General features: G+C 43.6%; 1 protein-coding gene across 9 annotated transcripts in view; it reads right to left on the bottom strand.

Moving 5' to 3' along the window:
• The window catches only part of FGD3 (FYVE, RhoGEF and PH domain containing 3), a 120,328-nt gene that overhangs the window by 41,634 nt on the left and 51,800 nt on the right, over positions 1-26,894 (bottom strand). For 8 of the 9 annotated variants that reach the window (XR_009746873.1, XM_061473057.1, XM_061473055.1 and 5 more), the window contains exons 2-4: positions 13,127-13,297; positions 7,379-7,547; positions 5,912-6,506 (exon numbers count right to left, since the gene is read on the bottom strand). Coding sequence is in view for 8 of the 9 variants with exons in the window: in XM_061473057.1 (XP_061329041.1) it covers positions 5,912-6,506; positions 7,379-7,547; positions 13,127-13,297 (935 nt within the window). In the remaining variant the exon portion in view is untranslated. Of the gene's footprint in view, positions 1-5,911; positions 6,507-7,378; positions 7,548-13,126; positions 13,298-20,086; positions 20,209-26,894 lie in introns of those variants that run through there. The other variant, XM_061473059.1, reaches the window with a different exon arrangement.

Consider the following 26,894-nt stretch of genomic DNA (forward strand, 5'->3'; position numbering starts at 1 on the left):
CAAACACATTTGTTCTCAGAAGTAAACCTTTACACAGCACAGGCGCTTCCTAACCTCTGCACCTTCACCATCTGCAATTAAGCTTGTATTTCCAAAAAACCTTGCTGACATCTGCTTAAATACTAAGTAGCAGCTAAACAGACTCAGCTTGAGCTCAGTTCTAAAGAGCGACTCTATCTGCAGGCGCTGTCTTTGCTAGGGGCAGCGAGGCATTTCTCAGCCTAATTTGCAACATATTTGCTTTTCAATGGACAAAACGTTTTAAATGAAACAGCAGATAAACGAAGGTGATGCAGTCCCCAGAGCAGGACTGCTTCAACAAAGCCCGAGCCACAGTTCAGTTCATTATGAACGCGGTATTTCACAGTCTGTGCTTCTAAAGGAAAAGTACAACAAATTTGCAAACTCAAATGTAGATTATATCCTGCTCTGCCCAATGCATCTGCTGACATCACAGCTATGGCATGTTCTGACTGTCCTCCACAGTTGCACATCCCAGCTGGACCTCTACTGCAGAGCCTTGTCAAAATTGTTTCGCTGCTGAATTCAGATGAAACATGAGAAAAGGGAAGCAGGAGGTGTTGACACGGACATGACCCAAGCTTCAGTGTGGCTTGAGCCCAGACGCCCCCCCCCCCCTCCCCCCCCGTGTGCTGGGCTGCACCCCCAGAGCGTGAGCAGCAGCTCAGGGAGGGGATCCTGCCCCTCTGCTGTGCTCGGGGGAGACCCCCCCTGCAGCCCTGATCCAGCTCTGGGGCAGCAGCACAGGAGGGACGTGGAGCTGTTGGAGAGAGGCCAGAGGAGGCCATGGAGATGCTGTGAGGGCTGGAGCAGCTCTGCTCTGGAGCCAGGCTGAGAGAGCTGGGCTGGGTCAGCCTGGAGAAGAGAAGGCTCCTGAAGGGGAGACCTTACTGTGTCCTTTCAGTACTTAAAAGGGGCCTATAAGGAAGATGGGGAGAGGCTTTTCAGCAGGGCCTGTTGTGACAGGACGAGGGGTGATGGTTTTGAATTAAAATTGGGGAGATTAAGGCTGGACGTGAGGAAAAAATTGTTTACAATGAGGGTGGTAAAATCCTGGCACAGGTTGCTCAGAGAGGTGGTGGATGCTCTATCCCTGGACATATTCAAGGCCAGGCTGGATGTGGTTCTGGGCAACCTGATCTAGTTGAAGATGTTCAAGACCAGGTTGGATGAGGCCTTGGGTGATATGATTTAGCGTGAGGTGTCCCTGCCCATGGCAGGGGGGTTGGAACTGGATGATCTTAAGGTCCTTTCCAACACTAACTATTCTATGATTCTGTGTCCCTGCTCATTGCAGGGGGGTTGGACTGGATGAGCTTTGAGGGTCCCTTTCAACCCAAACTATTCTGTGATCCTATTCTACGACTTCACACCACAGAAAACTCACTCCAGTGCTCAAAGCAACATGATGCTCTTTCACTTCTTTGTGGAAGGTTCAAAAGCTCATTTCCAGCTGTTCCTGTCCAAAACACATTTTGAAGAGAAAGGACCTTCTTTCCAAGGTCAGATACACATCAATGGTGGGAATGCATCTGAAATATCCCAGTCACAGACACAGATTAGGCCATGGCACATGCTGAGTTGACTTGTGCAGTCAAGTGCCCTCAAGTGCATTGCTGCTTCCTGCAATCCTACTCACCTACTCCACTGAGCACACCCAGGCCACAGAGCGCTGGATGCAGAGACTGACCCATCTGTCCTGAAAGCAAACTGGAAATGAACATTTAAAGTAAAAAACAAAGGTTTGATAGGAGAAAACTTGAACAATACCCTGCAGCAACCAGTGCTCATACAACTGGTTGTGCACAATCCCATACAGTATTTAGTTAGCACCTCTGTCACAAGGGCCTTCCAAAGAATCCTGCAGGAAAGCTGCTGGGACACAGCTCAGGCTAAAATCACATACAGTTATGCTTCAAAACCCCACCAGCCACACCTACAGAGAACACAGAAAGTCCAAGAAAGATGACAGACAACTTCCTACTTGAAAATGCTGAAAACAAGACAGAAAAGTTGTCCTGTGCTTGGTGATCATCTTTTGCATTGAGATCTCATTTTCCTTAGGATATTTTAAGAAAAGATGATGAGAACATATCTGATTTTTCTTAGCCAGCATTATGACTAGTTAAAACATTGACTTACGAAATTTTTTCTCAGCGTGGAGATACTACATGGAGATAATCCCACTCAAAGGTCTGACTTGCAGGACTGGAGGACAACTTTTCCGGCAAAAACAGGAGTCAAACTCCAGCCACGTCCAGGCAGAACGCAAGCATGTGTCAGGGACTGTGTAAGGCCCACATGGGACTTCATTACTACTATTTCACACAGCAGGAAGCAGGACAGATGGAGGAAGGCATTTTTTGGTAATTACTAATGAGCACATACTATTCTTAGTGCAAAATATCTAAATAAAAAGATATGAAGAAGTGTTAGCCCTCTCCACAGCATTACTCTGTTGCTCCCAGGCAGTCAGCAGAAGCCTTGGGTATGTGACTATAGAGCATGACAGCCCCTCAGTCTCACTTTCATGCCTGTTTTTTTTTGTTTTTGTAACCATCAAGGCTAACATGCCCCAGTTTTCAGAGCTCCTGACATTTTCTGAGACATCATCAAAACTAATAAGCTCCCTTTGTTCATTTTCATTTTGACAAGAGATAACTGGGAAGCTTAGTAAGTCACTCCTGAGCTTTTAAACCATATTCCAATAATTTTGAGCTAATAGTGAGACCAGTTAAACTGTGCTGCAGACTCCCACAGGAAGCCACATCACATTGCAAAGTTAAATAAAACAATACGAGTCCTACATCAGGCAGCATTGCCTCACCAGCCATGGGATGTGTGAAAGCTTGGGTGGTGGATGGAGAGAGACCTGAAGCAGAAAATTAGTGGAGAGAAGCAAAACTCCTACTTATGTTTTTCTCCTACTTATGTTTATTCATGAGCTTCCCTTAGCTTGACATACTAAGAGTTACTGAGACATCACTAAATCAGTCTGCAGCTGTACTTCTTATGCAACTTCCTCCAACTATAACAAAGCTTTCTGGAAACCTGCAGACATAAGCAGCCCTTGGTTACCCCTGTTGTGCAGTTGCAGAGCCTGGTACTAGGGATAGCACAGGGGACACAGGAAAAAGATGCTGGCTCCCTATACAAAGCTTTCTAGGGGAAGCTGGGGTCTCCCCGGCCTTCAAGCCAGCTGCTGGCGCTGACCGCACTCTTCTCTTGCTTCAGGCAGGACAGGCACCTTGTTTTCTGGAAAATTCCCAGTTTTGTCAAGGGTGATGTGAACTTCAGCCTAAGAATAACCACAGAACAAGTCAACTTCGAATCACAATGGCTCTCCTTGCTAGAAGCTATGGCCCTTTACCTTAAGCCTTGATCCATAGTGCCCCAAATATGCAGCAGAATTGAAGGCGAGAGCAGGAGGATGATGTGCACATGTGCATTGGCTTCACATGCTGCATCCCCAGAAGAGAGCAGAACCCTTACACAGCAGAAGAGTCACCAGGCCTCTAAGCCTTCCCCCTCCACTTGACTGCAAACCCAAGCTAACAGCATCAAAACTGCCTTTTGGAAGGTGAAATGAAATCCAAATACAAGGGCGAACCTGAGATGCATCATCTAAATGCACTTCACGAAGGAAAGTAACACAAGAAAACAAAACAGAAAGATCATCCTCTAGAGAGATCTCTTTTATAAATTCACCAAGCATCCTGCAGAGAATTATGGTCTCATAACTCTGTGTTTTATCAGCATTATTTCATACTATACAGATACTTAACCCAAGGAACAAGACTTAAAGAACAGCCATCAAAACTGATGTATCACAAGACACTGGCATTTGCCAGCAAGTCACTCCTTAAACACATGGCAAAGTCTTCTGCTTAGCTTGCCACAGCTGGTTTGATACTGCATTCCTAGTCCAAACAGTAAATTTAATTACCATATTAAAGATATTTTTTGTTTAATTCAATACATTATTTTCTTGCAGGCGTGTTACCACTAAAAAACCAATCTTTTAAATAAGATTTCAGTTGCACACATGCACACATATTATGAATATAAAATAATTACAGTATCTCACAGTGTGTGTGTATAAACACACAAATGAGGAAAATCAACAGCAGCAGGCAAGAAGCCATGCACTGTGATGGTGATGCTGCCCATATAAGACGTAAAGAAGTGTTCACTGCAGACTACTGAGGAGACAGAGGATGTCAATGGCTGTGTTAGATGTGTTGATAGATCATAGAATCACAGAGTGGTTTGTGTTGGAAGGGACCTTAAAGCTCCTCCAGCTCCAACCCCTGCCATGGGCAGGGACACCTTCCACTAGAGCAGCTTGCTCCAAGCCCCTGTGGTCCAACCTGGCCTTGAACACTGCCAGGGATGGGGCAGCCACAGCTTCTCTGGGCACCCTGTGCCAGTGTCCCACCACCCTCATGTATCCACCACTCCCATGATTTTACAGGTGCAGATGTGGATAACACAAGATACTGCATTAGCAATAAATGCTAATAGCAAGACATGAATTGGAGTCTTCATCTCTAAGATGCTTCCTGCAGATGCCCACTTTAAACTCCTGCACACAAGATAAAAGACAGAGATCTCCTTTAGCAGTACAGACCCTGCAGTCCTACTGGATCCCCTAACTTGATGCCATGGATGTACTCCTGTGCAAGTCCCAAGCAACCTGCAGCACAGCCTTCCATGCCCAGGTAGCTCCATCCAGCACAGGCAGTCCAAGGCAAGGGCATGCTCCCTGGCTCTCATGGATGTGGGACAGGCTGAGGGGTACCTCCTCCTGCATTTGCACCAGCTGCCAGGGACTGCAGACTCAGAGACAGGCAAACGAGATAACATCCTCCCCATCTACCGCATACATGCATCCAACTTTCATCATGTCACTGCCTGATTTGACCCAGCAGCTACTGCATGAGTTTCAACTGCCACATTTCCAAGGGAACAAGCTCTTGACACACACAAATCGGGATATACTTGACGATTTCAAAAGAACTACTCAATTGGCACAAACTGAGGTGCCGATGCTGCAGTGCATTAGTTGCTGGTGCTCACCATATACTTTGAAGAACAAAAATCCATTATACTAACTTTACTGTCATGATGGGGGGGAAAAAGGAAAAAATCCAAACATCTCCAAACACCAACTAAAAACCCCGCCAAAAAAAAAAAGTGGAATATTTTGCAGACATTTTGCTCAAAGCACCTTCTGTTTTCTTTTTCAGAAAAAAAACTAACCCATCCTATCATCACTATTTCTAAAAATAACTGTTTTGATAAACAGATAATGAAAGGAATCTGTTATTACTCTTAGGCAGATGCAGCAAATGCACAACAGCCTGGACTACATTAGTCTAGATTCAAAGACCATCTCTTCTAGCTACCGTTTCCTGAAGAGTAATTTGATATATCCACCTCAAAACACTTCTTTGCACTCAAAAAGTAATCACACCAATAGAAGCACAGTCTTTGTTTAAAAAAGAAATCACTGTTGGAAGAGATTCCAACATGCACGTCCTTGTAGGATGCAAGGCTATGACCCTGCAAGATGCACTATCCAATTTGCCCTCTGCAGATCATGAAGCCCCACTGAAAACATGATCTAGCAGCTAGAAGCTGCTAGACACAAAAAAGATCACCGACAAAAGCACTTCAATTTTAACACCTTACCTCTGGTTGTGATGTATTCTTTTATATAAAACCTTTTAAATCAAGACTAGGAACCTTTCTATCTAGGTCAAGAGCAAGTTATGGCCTGCATCAAGCAGGAAATCTTGATGACTGTTATGATCCTTTGACATAAACCCCAAACAACATATGAAAGTGACGCAAGGGACTACTTCAGCAACGAACCAAATTACCTTACCTTGTTTATATCCAAATACTCTAACTTTGGCACTTCTACCGTCTCTTGCTCCTCGCTGCTTCCTTCATCAATGTCACTGTCCTCCTCCTGTGCGGAGTCTCTCTTTTGCTCCGCAGAGGAAGGTTTGGTGCCCTTTTTGTCAGATTCCGTCTCCCCTGGATTCCCAGCCATGCTAGGCTTTTTCTGCTCTGTACCTTCTTCACTGGGGAAGGTTTCCCCTGCCACGCTACAAGAAGGACTGTCAATGCCACTGTCTCTGTTGGGAATTTTACCATTACCGTTCAGTTCTGCAGTTGAGTCTTTATGGCTAAGCTCTGCAGACGGCTCTTTGCTCACAGTCACAGCAGCACAGTCTTCACAGCTTTTGTTATCCCCTATGCTTAGCTCTTTTATTTTCATGATGTCTGTGTTGGTCAGATCTGCGCTGCATGGGACATCTGGCTCGTTTTCATCTGGTTCACTTTTCTCATTTGAAGAACTGCTAGAAGCCATCATGTCACAGTCACACGAGCTTGGCTGTTTGGATGAGTCCAGGCCAGGGTCCATCTTAAGTGCTAAATTGAGCTGGTTTCTTTGAAGAATATGTACAGGTTGCCTGCAGGCAAAGAGAAAGCACCACAGCCATTCATAATAACATCCAGAGGTTTCAAGAGTGCCCCAAAACAGGGAGAGCCTGATTATTATTTGATTCAAGTTGTATTTCTTGCACCCCTCTGACAATCCTAGGAGGCAAGTGTGTGCACATTGCCATAATGATATTCACCCAACAATTCCCAGTAAAAATACACCACCCCTAGCCGTGAGTTTTACTGAAATGGTACCACTAGAACCCTGGGCCTTCAATACTCCCAACGGTGCCTTAAAGAACAGTCTGGCTTGCTTTGGTCTTTGGAGAGTTTTCATGTATTTGTAAACAAGCTGGGTTTACAGCAAAATACATATATTTTATCATTTAATGCCCCTTATATATAAAGTTTCAGAGGAAACGCTGTTCTACAGGATGTTGTTCCACAGTACACTGTGATTTAACTCTCCCCTGCCTCGAAGAAGCAAGCTAACAACATGTCTGGTGTTTACTGAATCTTAGGCAGAAAACTCAATTACTTTATATCACAGTGATCAAGTTCCTATGATCAAAACCCAATCCTGACATCAAAGCAATGTACTGAAAGCTGACTCTTGACCTCTTGTTTCTCATAGAACACTTACCAAACTCAGCAGGTCTTAAGCTCCTTAAGAACAACTATGTGTTACAAACTGAGAGTTGCTGTAATATATGGTTTTATAAAAACAAACAAATAAACAAAAGCAACTCATTGTGTAGTCAGTCAAGTTTTGCACTTCCAGTAGAAAACATCTTGAGAGGAGTTTCTACATGATAATTACAATTGATGTTTTCTATGGTTAAATTCCAAGTTAAAAATGCAAAAAAGGGAGATTAGAGCAGATCTCCAAAGCCATATTTACCTAATACTTTCAAATCTCTCAATGAGTGTGTTGACTCCTGCTGATATGGGTATTTCTTCTTCTCCAGGTGCTAAGCTCCTTGACGACTTGGGGTCAGCTGGCAAAGGCCGAGAAGGTGCAGGAGGAATTCTTTCCTGCCCAGGTTTGAGATGGACAGGCTTAGGAGGTACTAATAAAAGACAGAGGAAAAAGTGGGAGGATAAATCTCCATCTTCTTCATCTTAAACTGGGAACAAAATCCAAGCACTCAGTGTAGATCGAGGCTATCCATTCTTTCCCCATCCTTTATAAATGGCACAGGCGCAGTCCTGAAGTATTTCTTAGCCAAAGCAAGCTGCCGTACACTAAAGAGAAACAACAGGCTTCTATTTTGTGTTTCTCCTATTGTGTCCTGATAACAGCCCAGCAGCTCACAGAACTTCACCGCTTCCTTGTTATGAAACAGGATGCACAGCTCACCCTTCGGTTTTGCAAATATGCTCACCATCGAAATCCCCTCCCAGACTTTTCAGAACTCAGGCACTCTGTTGAACCTCTTATACTGGAAAACAATAACCAAAAGCAACCCAAACCAAACCACCAAAACTCATCCCAGCGTGGATTTCAGTGCCTTGTGTTTGCTTGGTCACAAGCACCACAGGCAGAACATAGCAGTTTTTCTTCCTTTCCTTCTCCCTCCCCCATCGTCTGTGGTGCTTCTTCACTTCCTCTTTTGGTTCTACATTCAGTTCTGTATGATATAAATAAAGCACAGGTTGTATAACATACACATTCTGTTTAACGACTCAGCAGGAGGTGAGGGTACAACATTTAATGCAGCATTTTAAAAACATGTCATTTTAAAATATTTATACAGATCTTGCATTGCTTGCAGAGTACATGGGTTTGAAAATACGCAAGCAGTAACCCCTGGCAACAGGTTCACGTGCTGCTGTAGCTTCACAGTGAAAGCAGCCTCACATGGGCAGACCTGACATCACAAGGTAGGAAAACCAACTGCATGAATACTCCCAAAACACACGCTACATGGGTAGGTAAAGCCAAGCATCCCCTCCAGTGCAGACCATCCACAGTTAATACAGTAAAGGAGGAAACTCTAAATGTGTGTTTTGTTTCAAGAACAATTTATTTCAGGTATTTCCAATTTTTAAATGGTCCAGATGGCAGAACAGCATAATGTGATTAACATTGTAATGGAGTTTTAATTAGCAACTGCTCTGAATATAATTTCAGAGTTACTTTCTGTAGGAGGATAAATGGAGGCCTATGTACCCAAAAAGCCAACTGCTGTTGTCCCTACCCTGCAGAAGGCTCTGCATCTGTTCTGAGCTCCAGCACCAGTCCAGATGTCTTCCCTGCTCCAGCAGATCAGGAGCTGCCATGGATGGTCATTGTCTGAAATCTGTGATAAAGGACTGCTCAAAGAGTGTTTTTGCTCCAAGTAAAGGTCTGCTTTAAACTACCTACATTACTGAATTTATTTCAGTACCAAATGAGACACTTCCTATAAAAAGGTCTTATTAACCCCGTCTCCAAAACCAGCCGGAATTCCTGTCTTAAAATAAAGGTGTTAATAGTTCAATTTTGAAACCACCACCATAAAACCTTATACAGGAATAACAGCTGAGCAGGAAAAGGAAATAATCTTGTGTATGAATGGAATGGTGGAGCCCTATGCTTGAGTCACTGGGTTTTCACTCACACACTGCATGAGCAGTGAGAGCCCAGCCACACTTCCTTGTAAAAACAAAACCAAACCTAAAAAAAGTATCCATGCAGCCATCTGGCTCATCTAGCCAGCAAAGCAAGCTCTAGGCTCTTTACAGAAGGGGCATAACAGCAGCAGGCAGACAGGACAGAACCTGCCTCACATCCCCTGTCATGCCCTTCATAGTTTCAGACTGGTCCACAACACCCAGAAGTTCACTGCCAAAGCATTTACACTAATGGCAATGGGTGTCACTGCTGTCCAGGAGAACATTTTATGTCTTTCCTGCTAGTGGACTTCACCTGAGTCACCCAAGACAGCACACTCCACACTGGACAAAAAGTAAGGAGGAAAACACTTCTATTAGCTCTGAATTTTTATTTAATGAAATAATTTTGAGCACTGAGGCAAAGCCTATCAAGCATGACTTATGAAGCAAAATTCAACCACACAAGATATCTACTGCAGAGCTGGCACAAAAAGCCTACATTCAGAATTTACACATCCCAACACACACTTTTAAACTCAAAACCATTTTAGACTGCTACAAAAGAGTGAATGAAAGACTTGCACACTAAAAGCAAACCACATCAGATGAGCTCATCAGTACTAAATGCAGTCAGCCCTGGAAAAAAAGTAGGTGCTGTTTTAGGTGGGGATCCAGGACCCAGTGTGGGAGCCCAGGAAGCCCTCCTGCCCATGCTCTGAAGCCACCTTCCACACATCAGCCCATGCAGGAACCAAAGCTGCTATTTTCTTGCTGCAGGTCCCAGCCTCAAAACAGCACAGCCTTGGATGCGGCTTCCAGTGCCTGTTCTACACACAGACAAGTAAACTGGTGGAGAAAGGAAGCAAGCCAGCTGCATGGAAGAGATATTAGTATTATGTAGCACACTTCAGGTGGTGCCTGAAGGCTGAAGCCATGCGCTGGAATGGTATTTCCCCAGTCCTTCTTCATTCCTGGAGACAATGAAGGCCAGGTTGGATGTGTTTCTGAGCAACCTGATCTAGTTGAAGATGTCCCTGCCCATGGCAGGGGGCTGGACTAGATGAGCTTTGAAGGTCCCTTCCAACCAAAACCATTCTATGATTTTCTGATAGCAGTCTACAGCTATTTGGAGGAGGCAGAAACCAAGACACAAAAGCTCTGTTGCAGAAGAAGCAAGTGAAACAATGAGAAGAAGAGGGACAGAATTAAAAAAAGACAAGGTTAAATACGTGGGAGAAGGTACAGCCTGGGGCTGTAAAACAGCAGAGAATTAGGCCCCTTTCCTCACTGCCAAACCAGCATCTTGACTTTTGCATTACTTCAGCCCCCTGGCCATGAATTTCTCTCCCAAGTGCCTCCTCTACAGTAATGCGCATTTATTGGTGACTTGACGGTGGCATTCCCATCAATCAACTCAGTGGTGGTGGGTCTGTCATGACTCACTGAGAAAGCTGGGAGGACCTAATACAGAGAAATTCAAGTGGTGACTTACTTGCAAATTCACTTGCTTAAGTTATGGTCCCCTGACAAGAAAAGGCCTTAAAAAACATACATGATGAAGGAGATTATGAAGGGTTATTCCCTCACAAGTGAACACACTCGTAAGAAGAATAAGCAACCCAAAGGCACAACCTTGGGTGGGGGTAGAGAGCTGCTCTACTCAGGTGATGCCAGCATGGAAACAGGCCTTAATGAGGCATCCATACAGCTCTAGAGAGAAAGCCCTGGGAAGAAAGGTTGTTGCATAAAAATACCAACAAAAAACAGGAGAAATAGCAATCCCAGGCACAGCTACAGGTTGGGCAGAGAAGTGCTTCAGAGCAGCCCAGCAGAGAAGGACTTAAGAGTGTTGGCTGATGAGAAACTGAACACGAGCCAGCTTCAGTGTGCGCGTGAGCCCAGAAGCCAACCATGTGCCGGGCTGCATCAAAAGGAGTGTGACCAGCAGGTCAAAGGAGGTGATCCTGCCCCTCTACTCTGCTCTTGTGAGACCTCACCTGGAGCATTGTGTGCAGTTCTGGTGTCCTCAGCATAAAAAAGACATGGAACTGTTGGAACAAGTCCAGAGGAGACCACGAGGATGATCAGGGGGCTGGAGCACCTCTGTATGAAGATAGGCTGAGAAGGTTGGGGCTGTTCAGCCTGGAGAAGAGAAGCTGCATGGAGACCTCAGAGCAGCTCCCAGTACCTGAAGGGGGCCTATAAGGATACTGGAGAGGGACTCCTCATCAGGGACTGTAGTGATAGGACAAGAGGGAATGGGCTTAAACTGAAATAGGGGAAATTCAGGTTAAATACAAGGAAGAAGTTCTTCACTGAACTAGCACAGGTTACCCAAAGAAGTGGTAAATGCTCCATCCCTGGCAGTGTTCAAGGCCAGGTTGGACAGAGCCTTGGGTGACATGGTCTAGGGTGAGGCATCCCTGCCCATTGTCCTTTCCTCATAGAACCCTAATTATTCTATGATTGTATAATTCTATTGCTGCAAGGCAATGTACACAGACACTGAGAAGAAGTAAGGATGGTTTACAGGAAAAATGTCAACTTCAATACAGTTAATTCAATAAAAGCCAACTTTTTTATTATTATTAGCATTATTATTTTGACAATTTCATTTTTCTGGAGAGGCATTAAGTGTTTTAAGTGTTCTCATTTGTTTACTGGGTATACAACTCATACAGTAACAGGAGATCAACAAACTCTACAGGGAAGTAAAGCCTTTTCAAAGTCAATAAAAGTTAACAGAAAAAAAAATTGTACCATCTTCCCTTCCTTGTAAAGCATCATATGTCCTGTCCTCTCCTGTCAGATGTAAGCTAACTGCAGATACTTTTGAAAAGTAGCTTTGTTATAAAGAAGTGAAAAAATAAATTATTACTTAGAGTTGATGACAAAGAAGTGTCTTTCGGGAAGATGACTGGCACATCCATGACCAAGACTTGTAACGTGGATTTGTCACTTTGGTTAACCTGGTTCAGTGTCAGACACCAGTATGTGGTACGATTTTCCAGAATTCGGTACTACATGACAGTCTCTCATGGGAGTTTTCACTAGGAATCCTGTTTTTTCTTCCACAACTTTTACAGCAGTGACCAAAATATCTTTTCTTCTCATGTGACAAAGACCAACTATCACATGGACATGCTTCTTATATAATATTTGGTTTATGAACTCAGAACATCCTTTGGGATCACTCTCCTTTGTTCCAAACACCTCGAACTATATGCTTTCTGCATCTATAATTCCCTTAAGGCAAGCACCCATTTTATACAGTATTTTAACCAATACAAGAGTGTGGTGGCAGGGGAGGCACTTGACCAACTGACATGACAAAGTAAGACCACATGTCATTTCACTGATGGAGAAACATGAAAAAAATTATCCTCTTTCAAGAAATTTACTGCAGTCTTTTTTTAGCATTCCCAAGTTTTAGGGAAGAAAAGCTGGGGAGAACAGAAGACCTGCCTGCAGACAAGATAGATTATCTTCCTGATTTCTCTTCTACCATGCTTTGGGATTGCCATCTACTTGGCTATGAGTCTGGCAGGTCTGCGCTATCACCACAGCACACATGCTACCCTTGCATGTGACTGATTTAGCTTCTATTCCTCATTTTCAAAATGCATTTGTTCCATTTAGATATTTCCTGCTGCTATGCACAGTTCTGACAGTAAATGGAAAACAGAGCAATTTTTAACAATAAGCTATTCTTACCTAAATACTTAAAAATTATTAAAGAATGGAAATGATATTGCTAAATTAAACTTACACTTTACAGTTGCATGAGGTATAACAACAACACAGGAAATATAAATCGACCAGCTAAGTAATCTGTTACTCCTGAATCAATTTCTTCTTGAAGATTTCCCTAAGAGGTTATCTAACATAGGAAAAAATGAAGGTAATCAAACACTACCAGCTGCACTTGAACCTTCCAACACAAAAATAATGATTTTGCTGTGACCTAAAATAAAACCAATTCATTTTAAAAATACGACACTTCAAGTGCAATGGAAGCTTGTACAGTTGCTAGAAGGACAAAGCCACTTGCCTTGGGGTTTCTGCAGAGGATGCATTTTGGCCAGTGGAGTTTTGGTTTTGGGCTTCCTTCCAGTTTGATGGAGACATTGCGCCGGGCTGATGTGCTGCAGTTCCCCACATGCTTCCAACACCGGATTTGAGTCAATGTGACATTTGATTTGAAAAGGAGAGCAAGGGCAACCTGAAGGAAGGAGGAGAAAAAAGTACTTATTTTGTTCTATTAATCCTGAAGAAAAATTGTGCTACTTTTAGAAGCATATCAGTCATCTGATCTCCTGAGGAAAGGGAGGGGAATAGGAGAAGGGTGAGCTTCCAGGTTATTACAACCAATATATCCAGCCTTAACAATCATCTAGCTGATGATAATCAAATTGGCTGACTGATAAGACAGATAGAGTTTTGGTAATCAAATCCCCAGTTAATTAATTACTTCTTTAGTAAGGACACACAAAATAAAAGAGTAAATATAGAATATAAAAAACATTTCAAAAGGATTTCTCCAACCAAACAGAAACACAAGTGCCTCCACATAGAATATCATGTTATTTAGGAACATACAACTAAGTTATGGTGAATTACAAACATGTCTGCGTGAGGAGAATGGTATAATAACCATTCCTTCAAGATATGTAATCATTCAATCTGCACTTTACTGCTATTGATTATTTCTTCTTTAATAAAATACTAATATTCTTTCAAAAGGCTCTGTTTTGGAAGATGCCATTAAGATATAATGCAGTGGCAAAATAGAGAAAGAAGTGATTAATATGTTTGTTTGTGTTTTAATTTAACATTCTTGATTCATTTGTGTGGCAAATGTGGAAATAAACCCATATATCCACTTTCACACAGTGGATGCTGCATTGTTTTATTTGGTTTGGGATTTTCTGGATTTGTGGCAAGCCTACAGCTTTTCTAGTATGTCATAAGAAGGTAAAAAAAGAGTGTAAAAAGGACTGTGGTTTAAAACTGCTGCAATGGAACACAGTAATAAATATGCTTCCAGCAGTATTGAGAAATGCAAAACATACCAAATGTACAAATTTGAATGCTAATTCATGAAAAAATGGCAAACATTCTTTCCATATTCCCATTTTAAAGCAGACTAGCTGAAATAACCTGCATCCTCTAGAAAGGATTCGTCTAAATGTGAAACACCAATGTTTGCCCTCCTGTGATGTGTTCAAGAACATGGCATTAGCTTCACAAATGCAACCTACTCTTGGCAAGGTTTATATGAAGATCAAAAAACTGAACTGACAAGTAGTACCTCCATCCGCATCAGCTAAATTATCCTGAGTTTATACTAATAGTATTAAATAAGGATGTGACCTTCCGAATAAAACCTCTGAGCCATCCAGCCAGCCTGGGGAGATGAGTTGAAGGCTTAAAATGCACAAACTCCCACAGAGATAGACATTTTTGTTTTTTTAACAGTACAGTCAATTTTGCTGACAAAAATCAAGTCAGTTGGCACAAGTGTATTTACTGATGTCTGCCACCCAAATATACAACCCTGGAACCCCTCGGTATGGCTGACAGGTGCTGCTGTTGAAGCTTCATTAGCATTTCTAGCACAAAATCTGCTTTTCAGCAGATTTGAGACCAGCTATTATAATATCCTTCCAGCTGAAACCAGGAATTTATAAGTACTAGGCTTTATTCAAAATAATCTCACTTATCAGGGAAAGGTAGTGAAAATGGAAGCAGATTATTAGAGCAGATTAATAGATTATTGCAAACACATCATCATAGGAAGAGCTTATGCAGATGCCTCAGCTCTGAGTATCAAGATATCCCTCTGACAGCAACAACAAGAGCAGTGCTGCAGCAGGATGACTTTTCAGGGGAACAACCAAGACTTTCTCCTTATTAACAGTAGCTCAACACAGCTAGAAATTAAAATCGAGCTTAAGGGAAAAGCTCTAATTCAAGAAAATGAAAAGGGCAGAAAAGAGAGCTCAGTGTTTAAGCAGGTATTCACCAGTGCCTGTGTCTGGAAGACAAGCTGGCAATGCTGTATATTCCTAAAAATTACTTTAACGATCCAGATCTTCAGTGGACAAATCTCTGTACCTCCAACAGCTATAGGAGAGATCAGAAGTCATCTCTAACCATGCTATGCTGTTTGACCACGGATGCATTGTCTCTGTCCTCGGGTTCCACAACCCAGGGGTATCTTCAGCTGGGCATCCTAAACTGAGCCCAGCTACTCTTATGCTGACTTGGGTTAAGGTACTGGTTGCCCTAACATTCCCTGTTCGTCTTCAACCAATGCCACAAAAAGGACTATATGGTTGGTACCATTTTGTAAAGTTTCAAAAGGAATTGAAATCCAGTTCTTTTCTTTTTCCTACCAAGATTCACTGTTGAGAAAGCAGGTCCGACCATCTTTCTTAGTGATAAAAATAAGAGCTTGTGCTCGCTTGCTTGCTTTCAAGTGCATGGCACCACCAGACACCTCTTTTATCTCTGTAGTAAAAGCTCTTACAACCTGCTTACACTACTGAGAAGTAGAGCACTTTGATGCATATTTGATGAATCCACATAGAAGTTTTTCTCTTCTACTGCATAAACTTATCAAACAATCAAGGCATGAAACCCTCCAGAAGTATGCACTCAACAAACACATCCATCTTGCCCAAAACAAGCTCTGAACTTGGTGCCTAATGCTCAAGGACTAGTGGTCAGAGGCATCTGCAGTTAAATACTTAGCAAAGCCTTATGCTACTTCCCATTAAACAAGACCTGATACTAATGGGAAAAAAAAACACACCCCAACCCCACCCCCCAAAAACAAAATCCACAAAAAAACCCCAACCAACAACCCAAAAACAAATCAACAACAAAAAAAAAATCACCACCAAAACAAAACATCTAAAACCTCAGTATTTTGTCTCATCTTACACATTGCATATCCACGTTACTGCTGAAAATATATCACTGCTCACCTACTGCCCACACCCAATCTATGCATTTATTGATGCAAAGAATACGTGGGCACAGAGAAGAAAATGAAATTGGTAAGTAGTTGGAAAGAAGAGGAACTTGGAAAGCCACCAAATGTGTCCTTAAATACCAAATGTAGTGTTGGCTCTAAATCAAGACAAATATGCATGGGTGAAACCACAGAAGTGGCTTTCATTCTTTTTTATTCAATTGAAGCCAGGCTGGCTCTCTCTATTCATCTCTGATGGGGCCCCAGGGGGTGCTTTTTGCACACAAGACAAAAATCCACTTTCCTTACATGTTTTTTCAAGTGCTTTATTATTTGTGAGAACAAGATTTACTGGATTATTTCACAGGGAATTCTCTGAAAGCAAAACCCACTGTCTGCTGGGCACACTCCAGGGTGCTCCTGGGAATGGAGGAGAGGGAAAACATAAACAAGATCCAGGCATAGCCCACAGAGCCACCCCCAAATGTCTGTGGCTCTCCCAGACACTTCCAGAGGCGATGGGACCCCCATCAACTGCCTTCCTGTGCTTACCTGCAGGACCCAAGGTAGAAATCACCTCCTCTTTGCAGTCCGATCCAGTGCTGGATTGTGCGAACCTTCCCTAGACCAGATTAGCCATAATTACCATGGAAGCACTTGGGATGTGCACTGGTATGGGCAAATTGATAAAAAGTGATTATTTCTGTCCAAACCTTATAAAAAGCTACTGCCAATAGACTGTTATTCCCAGAGACCCTGGCTGATGCTGACTTCACATCTGATCCCTGGTTATCTGTGACAGCTCCAGACAGAAAGTCACCACCTGCCCAGACATGGACATGCCAGCACCTCCAAGCACACACATCTGGCAGCGCTTTAACAGCCTGAGCAAGCACTTCCAAACATCTTACACTTTGCTGTGAAACTCGCCTTTGCTAAGTGCAGTCCTTGTGTCTCTAATGTGTTTTAGCATATATACTCACATGAGTAACACTGCTTACAATTTCTCTGTCCAAAACCAATCCAAGCAGAAAATGGAAAAGACAGTGTTTTCCAGAGATATGCTTTTGCACTATTAATAAAATAGTATGTATTTAAGGCTCTAGTGGAAGGTGTCCCTGCCCATGGCTGGGGTTGGAACTGTATGAGCTTTAAGGTCCCTTCCAACCCAAACCACTCTGAGAGTCCATGATAACGTTTTTCTATTGGACTAAGATAAAATATAAGGATCTGGGGTGTTCCACTGAATGTAACAGTAAAGAGACCAGTAGAACCCAAGATGCTGAATGTCAGGCTTTCTCAGGCTTTTTTCCCCACGCACAAGCCAGATTCAGATCTTATGCCTGGCACCTAGGCCCCAGTTAGCAGCCTTCAAAAATAACCCCAGTTTAAAATAAAAAATACCTTTGAGGCCTATGACAGCAGCAAGAACCTGTAATGTTAAGACAAGCTATCTGTATGGCACATCCTATGTTTGCTGCTGCGACAGAAGGAGCTCTCACCCAGCTCTCTTTTAGAGGAAGAGAGTTCTGCAGTGTTCTGCTGTCAAAAGGAAGTAAGCTCATACCTCATCTGGCAAGCCCACCTCCTACCCCTCCATGAGGTATGGAGAATGTGCAAGGAGTAAGGAGTAATGGGGAGGATAAATACTGGACCAACAGAAAAAGGCTCTGCAGACTAGACATGCTGGAAAGACATTGATAAACAACACCTACTTGTGAAGTTTGCTTTCACCAAGAATTAGTATCGCTGGGGGATTTCTCCTCCCATCTAGAGTGATGGAGGGAAGGTTTAGATTGGATATTAGGAAGAATTTCTTCACCAAGAAGGTGCTCAGGCATTGGAACAGGCTGCCCAGGGAAGTCATCACCATCCCTGCAAGTGTTCACACAGTGTGTAGATGAGGCCCTCAGTGCCATGGGGTAGTGGTGGCCTTGGCAGTGCTGGGGAACAGTTGGACTGGATGAGCTTAGAGGTCTTTCCAAAACAGTTGATTCTGTGATTCCATGGATATGACTTTGAATGCCCGCTCAAGGGAGGTTTGTCCAGGGGCAATTCTCAAGCCCTCTGCCATACCCAAATCTGGACCCCAGGAGAGGGAAGGCTCTGCCCAGGGCTTCCAGCTCCCCACAGGCAGCGTGACCCTAAGCCATGGAGCCCCTGCTCCTCCTTGGGCAACTTTCCCTGCCATCTGGAGGGAAGAGAAAACACTGAGTCACCAACCAGTGGAAGGGCTTTCCTACTCCTGCCATCACTGCTATCACCCACTGCTGTGACCCACAGCTCTGGGAGCTTCCAGTTTCCTAATTCTTTGCTGATTTAGGCTCTCTGCTACATCAGCGAAGTCAACAGCTCCAAAAGGCTGTGTAATGCGACCCAAGTCCCATTCTAAGCATGGGAAGACATTAGAATTCTCTAAGCATCTAAAGTGCATCTTCAAGCATCTGAAAGTGAAACTGGCTGTTGGATCCACAAATGCATCCAGTAATGCTGTCTCCATTTCTAATGCTGTTCCATAATATGCATCACACACATTAAAGGGATAAGCAATCATAACCAGTCTGATTAAAAACTTGCCTGCAGGAAAACGCACAAAGACAAATGGACTACAATCTGTGTAATGGTAAAAGACATTTTTGCAGCTAACAGGAATCTGGACAACTAAACATGTTGACCAGATTTTAAAATAACAACAAACCCCTCAGCTGTTGACAGGTAGAGCTATTTCAAAAGCTGTTCCTTGCCTAACCATCTTAACAGTCATCTTATCAGGAATGTAGCTCTTCTCAAAGTCTGGCTATAAACCAAGCATATACCATGTACCTCTAATCTCTGTCAACAGGCTTCATTATGTCCAGCTCAAGCATTCCTGTCTTTTCAACTGAAACATCCACTTGAGAGTTCCCTAATGCTGTCACTGACAGTGAAGTTCTCTCTTCCTTCATCTCTTCCTCCTTAGTAAAAGCCTTTCAGGAGGGAAAGCCTGTTCTTGCAGCGGAAACCTACTTCCGTAGAAAGCAAAGGGCTTCAAGGTCACAGCTGATGTCTGTATTCAAAGAAAAAAACAAACTGCTAAGAGGAACTCTGACACAAAATAAAAGGTGCTGATTATGCCTTCCTTGCGTCAGCAGGAATATGGTGAGTAGTATAATGCTCTGTCCTTCATGCTCAGGCTGTTCTGCAGACACATCTAAGTAAGGACATCTTTCAAGAAGCTACAGAACTCACTACACTGTAGGGAAACCCAGTGCCCACAGCCTCACCTGTCATATACTGCAATGAAATTATCCCATGGAGCCAGCTCTAGCAATGGCAAAAAGCCATCAATCATGCTTGTTACAATCAGTTATAAACCACTCAACACTATTCCCAGTGGTCCAGGACCAAAAGCTCTGGAACCTCTGTTTTTCCTCATCTCTCCAATTCCACGATGCCCTGCACTGGACTAGCGCCTAACCCCCTCCTGCTGAACAAAACAGGGGCAAAGCCTTTCCCATCCTGCCACCAGGCATACAGGTTGCCCAGAGAAGCAGCCCATCCCTGGCAGTGTTCAAGGCCAGGTTGGACACAGGGGCTTGGAGCAAACTGCTCTAGTGGAAGGTGTCCCTGCCTGTGGCAGGGTTTGAAGCTGGATGAGCTTTAAGGTCCCTTCCAACCAAATCAGTCTGTGGTTCCATACCCTTCTTTTCCCTCTTATGCTGCTTCATTAACGCCAGTGTTTTCCTCCAATCCACTTAAAAACCTCACCTCTTCCTCGTGCCCATGGCCTGTAAACCCCCTGAGGAGTGTAAAGCAGCGCATGCCGGGGCTGCACACATGCCCTCCTGTCAAACCCACCTCAATGACAGTGACAGTGTAACCATGTTACTTCACCTGACAACTATTTTTCTGTCATTCCAAAATGTCAACTTCAATAAAAAGAATGACACCTTTAAGAAACAAGACAGAACCAGGAAAACATCTATGTTCAAAAGCGAGTGAGAATCCAGCACGGACTGTAAGTCTAGATCAAAAGAGAGATGTATTACTTACTTGTGTTTGAGCAGAGACCCCCACTTTTTTTCTCATTTGCTCAAGCTGTAAGACAACTAAAAATAAGGGTGACCAGCTCACGCTGCAGCTCTCATTTCATGGCTTAAAATGCCATGCTCACAGGAACTGACCCCCCCATCCCACTTCCGACCATCAGTGTGGTTGGGTGACTCAAAGAACAGAAATGTGGCAAAAGCAGGCGGAGGAGCTTTACTGAGAACAAGTTGCAGGAGACTGCAGCGAGTCTGCAGAAAAACGTTCTCTAGTTTTATGTTTCACACATGTCTGAAATGCAACATATAGGATGTGGATGGCTTGGAAGCTCGAATCTCTCTGAAGCAGAAAAGAAATGTGGATCTCTTTAGAAAGCCTTCTGCTTGGTCTAGCATTATATGCAAGAACAGCCAGTAACAGCAGTAACATGGCACAGAAAGAAAACAAACCAGAAAATGTCACTTCTCAGCACTCAAACTCTCAGGCTGCTTCCCAGCCCCTCTGGGGAATGAAGGGCTCTGGTACAACCATATGTAACCTCCCAGAAGGGTTAGCCTGGGTTATCTAGATAGCTTTCTGAAGGTAAAGGCGCTAAGTCTCTATGAAACAGCCACAGAAGTGACAATAAATGCAATTCAGGAGGCTGGTTAAAAGGTTTCCATCAGAAGGCCTGAAAATTTTCCACGCTTCCCTCCTCTTCCTGCTCTCCCAGCAGAATCCGACCATGGGAAACCATCGAGGAAGAAACAAAATGTAGAGTTTTCAACTGAAACGCTTCATTTCAGGGCAAGCACCATTCCTTGGGAGCTGCAGGAGGGCAACTGGTCTGTGTCATCGCGAGAGGTCCACACAGCCTGCAAAGCACCCCAGGTTGTTTAGTCTGAGGAGGCCTGAGAGGAACCTGGTAAATTCAGTTTAACACACATACAACACCACAGAAGTATCTCTGGAAAGAAAAAAGAGATCTTTCACAGAAAGAACCAAATAGCTAAAATAAACAGATCTGTGCATACAAAGCACTAGGAGCAGCTTCCGCAGACCTGCAGTAGCAGGACTTGGGATTTTGAGATTTACTGTACTTTTATCCTGTTCTACTTTTAAATGCCTTCACTGAGGATGTGTCTTTTAACAGACATTTCCATAGCGTCCCAAGGGGCACTACTAAACATCACTGCCATAGTATCTTCCATAAACTTACATCAAGACTTCACACCTTTAACTTGCTTTTAACGCAAGTTCCTGCATGCTAGTCCAAGTAATCCAAGGCTACACTTTACAGGCACCAGCACATACCTTATGCCGCTCATCATCTGATTCAGAACTTACATACTGTTGAGAAACCAGTTTTTGGCTCTTTTTCTGCTCTTCTCAAAACCAGACCAAAGGCCTGTCATACCACTAAGCAGTGCTCCTAGAAGTGAGCTCCCCACATACAGCCATGCCGCACTCCCATGTGGGAGAGCCACAAGTGGAGCTAGCTGCACAGTCTTCATTGAAATTAAGGGTATTTGTCTGACCACTGACTACTTCACTATTGCCTGTAGAGGGGAATGAGATTTCACTGGTCATTCAGGTGGAGACTGGGCTGAGAACAGCCCTGAGGAGAAGGACTTGGGGGTGCTGACTGAAAAGAAGCTCCCTGTGACCCGGCTTCAGTGTGCGCTTGAGCCCAGAACCCCCCCGTGTGCTGGGCTGCACCCCCAGAGCGTGAGCAGCAACTCAGGGAGGGGATCCTGCCCCTCTGCTGTGCTCTGGGGAGAACCCCCCTGCAGCCCTGATCCAGCTCTGGGGCAGCAGCACAGGAGGGACGTGGAGCTGTTGGAGAGAGCCCAGAGGAGGCCATGGAGATGCTGCGAGGGCTGGAGCAGCTCTGCTCTGGAGCCAGGCTGAGAGAGCTGGGCTGGGGCAGCCTGGAGAAGAGAAGGCTCCTGAAGGGGAGACCTGAGAGCAGCTCCAGTGCCTAAAGGGGCTGCAGGAAACCTGGAGAGGGGCTTGGGACAAGGGATGTAGGGACAGGCCAAGGGGAATGGCTTTAACCTGCCCGAGGGGAGACTGAGATGAGCTCTTAGGCAGAAGCTCTTCCCTGTGAGGGTGCTGAGGCGCTGGCACAGGGTGCCCAGAGAAGCTGTGGCTGCCCCATCCCTGGCAGTGTTCGAGGCCAGGTTGGACACAGGGGCTTGGAGCAAGCTGCTCTAGTGGAAGGTGTCCCTGCCCGTGGCAGGGGTTGGAGCTGGATGAGCTTTAAGGTCCCTTCCAACCCAAACCAGTCTGGGATTCTGGTATTCATAACTCTTTCTAGCGCTTCTCTGTTTTTACACACTCATTTCAGTGCTGTGTCTGTATCTATTATTACAATCTCTTTTTCATTGCTCTATCCAGAACAACATCTAACCCAGATCTTGTGCAATGCCATTCAAACCCTCCTCTGCCTCTGGGACATTTCACACCTAATTGTGCGGCCAGGCATTACTCCACAGCTATTACAAAGAATTCATCACAGAATTTTAATGATTTCTTTAATCTAATTTTATTTCACTTAAAGAATTAGCTTTTCCACAGACATATATTAGCCTTCTCCTCACAACAGCCAAGCATACTCCTTGTCCCACTCAACACTGCCTGGACAGGGTACTACAGCACAGTTCTCATTTTCTATCCTGCATGTAAATTAACAAACCTCACTCCCCAGACCCTTTTGTCCAGCAAGAACTACTGGTGGTACTGTTAGCTCAACACAGAAGGCAGGACTGCATCTGTCAGCATGAGCTCTCTTGCCTCCCAGGACTGCTGGTTGTAGTTTGGTCACCAGGGCTTCTCCCTTAGGTATGGGTTAGCTGGCAAACTGCTATTAAAAATGGGCTACAGAATTTATTTTTAAGTATTTGCTCTAAATTTATAAGTATGTATGTCTATAAAATTTATATACATTTATACAATATAAAATAGTCAGGAGAGGATCTCTGAGCCATGGAAATTATGAGCTTCACATCTAAGTATGTATTAGAGCACAACATAGATGTGTAAACCAAATTCCTTTATACTTACTATGCGACAATGTAAAGAAAAGACAAGCATGTCTTAGAAACCCTGCTGCTAGAAAGTCATTACACACAACTTCACACTGGGGCACAGGGAAAAAAAACCCAGACAACAAACCTAAGCAGTACTCGCTTCTTGGTTTAGGCTTTTCATGGTGCTCTGACTACAGCTGGCCACCACACCAACCACAGCAACACAAAGCAAGGACTCTTGAAAGACTGTTCAGATATTCCACAATCCCACCAGAGTGGGAATGACAGCATTTGCTGAGGTGTGATCAACTCCGCTTGCTGCCAACAGAGAAAATTCAAACTACTTTTCCAGGAGAAAAAAAAGGCAGAATCTAGCATTAACTGCACGGAAGGTCATTTTCCCTAGCCAAAAAAGTATGTATTATTATTTTCTAGCAGGCTGCCAAGCCAATTGTCACTAGATACAAGGGAAAAGGAAAAGAACAGAAGCTGAAAGGGAGGTAGGACCAGCTCCCAACCCCAGTGATTCCAAAGGGGCTGCAGAAGCAGAAGTAGCAACCAGAAAAAAACATACTGAGAACGAAAATACACTCACTTAAATGGAAAACAAGAAAGAAACCAGAGTCAAACACCACATAACGCACTCTCCACCAGAATAACACCACGCACACTAAAGCTCAAAACAGAAACATTTTCTTTTTTTGCATGAAACAGGATATGCTGCTGCAGCCAACAGTCACTTACCCGTGTTTCCTCAGGTTATGAGTGACACTAAAGAACCTGCTCCTTTTAAAGCAAACCAAGTCCTCTGTACCATCCACATGGACACTGAGGTCAGGACTGGCTGCACTGCACAGCCTCTAAAAACCCTTCAGTGGCCAATAAACCTCTAGGTGAGTTTAATTCAAACTTTGCTGGAGTATGGGTGGGGGGTGATGAACTTTATGTTTGTTTGGGGGGCTTTTTTTTTAAGTAGTCATGTGCTCTCTGGTATGATACTGAACTACAGTCAATGACCCGACTGATGCCACTGTTAAAATCCATACTTCACCACATATCCAAGTGGCAATCCTCAAGCTCCTTCTTTCATTTTGTGACAAACCTGAACCAAAGTAATTGCTTTTTGGGGTTTGGTTGGTTTTTTTTTTTGTTTATTTTGTTTTGTTGGGTTTTGGGGGTGTTGCTTTTTTTTTGTTTTGCTTATATTTATTATTCCAGATAATACCAGTCTGCCCTTAGCAATTATTTCCACAGCGCCTGACACAGATGCCCACCAGCAACCTTTGCAGTACAGCAGCATTTCTATCACATCTCAGAACTTGGACACATCTTACTAGATCTGGTCCCAAACTTTGGCAATATAATTTAAAGCCTCCAATGACATTCAAGGCAGAGGGCAAAGGAAACACTTCCAGTTTTAAAAAAAATATGTTTAATGTCTCACTCTAGTGCTGGAGACTGTTCAGGGGTAAGTAAATCCTTGAATTTACCTATAGTTTTCTTAGCATTTACATGCAGCTTGCTTTCCATGTAGGCACAGAGTAAACACTGAGGGATACTGAACATCAAGTCCCCATAACTGGAAGGCAGAGTTATGAACTTTCATGATTTAACAAAATAAAAGGGACAAGCTATGAAAAACTCATTTTTCTGGAGGAAGCATTTAGCTGATTTTTCCCCGAAATGGCACCATTGAATTACTCTAGCCTAAAATAATAAGCACAGTAACTTTCCATGACACCAGGATCAAACGTAAGGGAAAAAAAAAACAACCCTGAGACTCCTCCATCTAGTAAGGAAGGCAGGTGGTATGTATAAACACTGTGGCATAAAGAAAAGGAGAAGCAGCCTGGGGCAGATGTCAGCCAGTGCGACACTGTGGGTGAGAGAGCCCTGCTTACGGCACACTGCAGGAGATCCAGCCATCAAGTGGGGCTGCCAAATGACGTTCCTCTACAACAGAAAGGTGGGCAGGAAGAGAAGAGCAGCCAGGCTCATGTCCTTGGTGCATACAGGTCCTATTTTGCCATTCTGAAGTGCAAAGCAACTTGTTTAACTTCAAATTTCAGACTTAACTCCTGCAGCAGGCAAGACTGCTACCAGAAGTCCAGCTGAAGTTGTTGCAGGTGCCTAATTTAGCAGATAGAGGGAGAACTGGATTTTCATTCATATATTTCATTATCTTTATAATGAGACCCAGCATTCAGTAGCTCATCAACCTTGGTTTGCTTCTGTTTTCTCTTTGGCAGAAAGATTCACTGAAGATGGCAGATAATAAACCCTCATTTACTCCTGATTTTTTACTACAAAAAAAATTTAGTGGGATTATATAGTATTGGGCAGACAACAGAGGACACTGACTCACAGGCTGAGTCTCTCATACCACCACCACAGGGTCCTGCAGCAGAGCACCAGTGTTTCAACTTACCTTTCCCTCCCTGTTACTCTCCACAATTCAAACTGGCTTCTCATCACATCCTTATCTTGTTACTAATTCAGTTTAACTCTGGTCTCTGGATTCAGCCTGAATGTTTCTTGCACAACACTGAGATGCTCACCTAGGGACTACCTCTGGTCCCCCACAAAACTGTCCTTGATTCCTATAGTGTCCTCAGATAGGAGCTGAAAGGTCACTGAGGGCAAAGTGCAGTATGTGGCTGCAAACTATACTTTTTCACCACGGATTTTCCAAGTTAAAGCCACCATTCGTCTATCTGACACCCTCAAGAGCCCTCACTGATGCCTGCAACCTGGCCTCTCCTCTGAGAAGATGCACACGCTGGACCCCTGCTGACAGGAAGCAAGCAGAATCGCCATTCAGTGGTCTTGAGATTTCCCCTTAGATGAGCACAGTTTGTTTGGGTCTTGGTCTTTTTCTCTTGACAGGTAACAGGTTTTTCATTATGATGAAAGCGTCCTGATTTATAATTACACTGATTATGCAAATCAAAGAACATATTTCAAGCTAATAATACTCCAGGGACTTCACATCTCTACTTCCGTCACACAGGAATCATCACGCCAGAGCAATCCATTACGGTAAAAATCTAGAGAGTCTATACCAGTTAGACACTAACAAATGATCCCAACCAAAGCCATTTCATTTGTTCCTTTTGGACTACCTGCATCTGGTGATTTTACTGTCTTGGGGAATCTCTCCCAATCTCTTTGTTCTCAAAGAGGAAGATAGCAGATGTGCAATTCCCAGAATTGTTTATATTGTGGGAAGGGAGAGGGAGAATAAAAAATAAATTAAAAAATGAGGGAAAAGTGTTATGCTGCCCACCTTTCAGTCATTTAAAAGACTATCCTACCCAAAGGTGAGAAACAACCAGATGCTTGTCTCCATAAGCCAGATTCCAGCCTTTATTTAAAACTGTGTCACAAAAATAGGCTTTATGTGCTTCATTTCTCCTTCTACTAGAAGAGTATTGATTGGTTTTGCTAATGACCAAAGCACCCTGCAAGACTCTCACACTGCTCAGCTGATGTGCTTGTGGATCTTCTTAATAGCACACATTATTACTGTAAGTAAACTCTCATTTAACCAGCAAGGAGAATAAAAATTATCCTTTGCTTAAGATTCAGTGACAATAGATGACCTCCAACAGTGTCCCAAACGACTGGTTTTCTTTTTTCATCTTGAATAATTTTATTAGTTTTAGTAAAACAGTAGTTAGCCTCTGCTCATTTCAAAGTCTATTTTGGTACTAAATAAAAAGTAGGTAAAACTCAGCTCAGATTTTTTTCTTTGCAGGAGAGGACCAGCTTTCCTCTGTCACCACAACATGCTGTTACCCCAT

Source organism: Pezoporus flaviventris, unplaced genomic scaffold (assembly GCF_033815535.1).
Source record: "Pezoporus flaviventris isolate CSIRO_AGI_PZ_B2104156 unplaced genomic scaffold, CSIRO_AGI_Pfla_v1 ptg000073l, whole genome shotgun sequence".
NCBI classification, from domain to species: domain Eukaryota; kingdom Metazoa; phylum Chordata; class Aves; order Psittaciformes; family Psittacidae; genus Pezoporus; species Pezoporus flaviventris.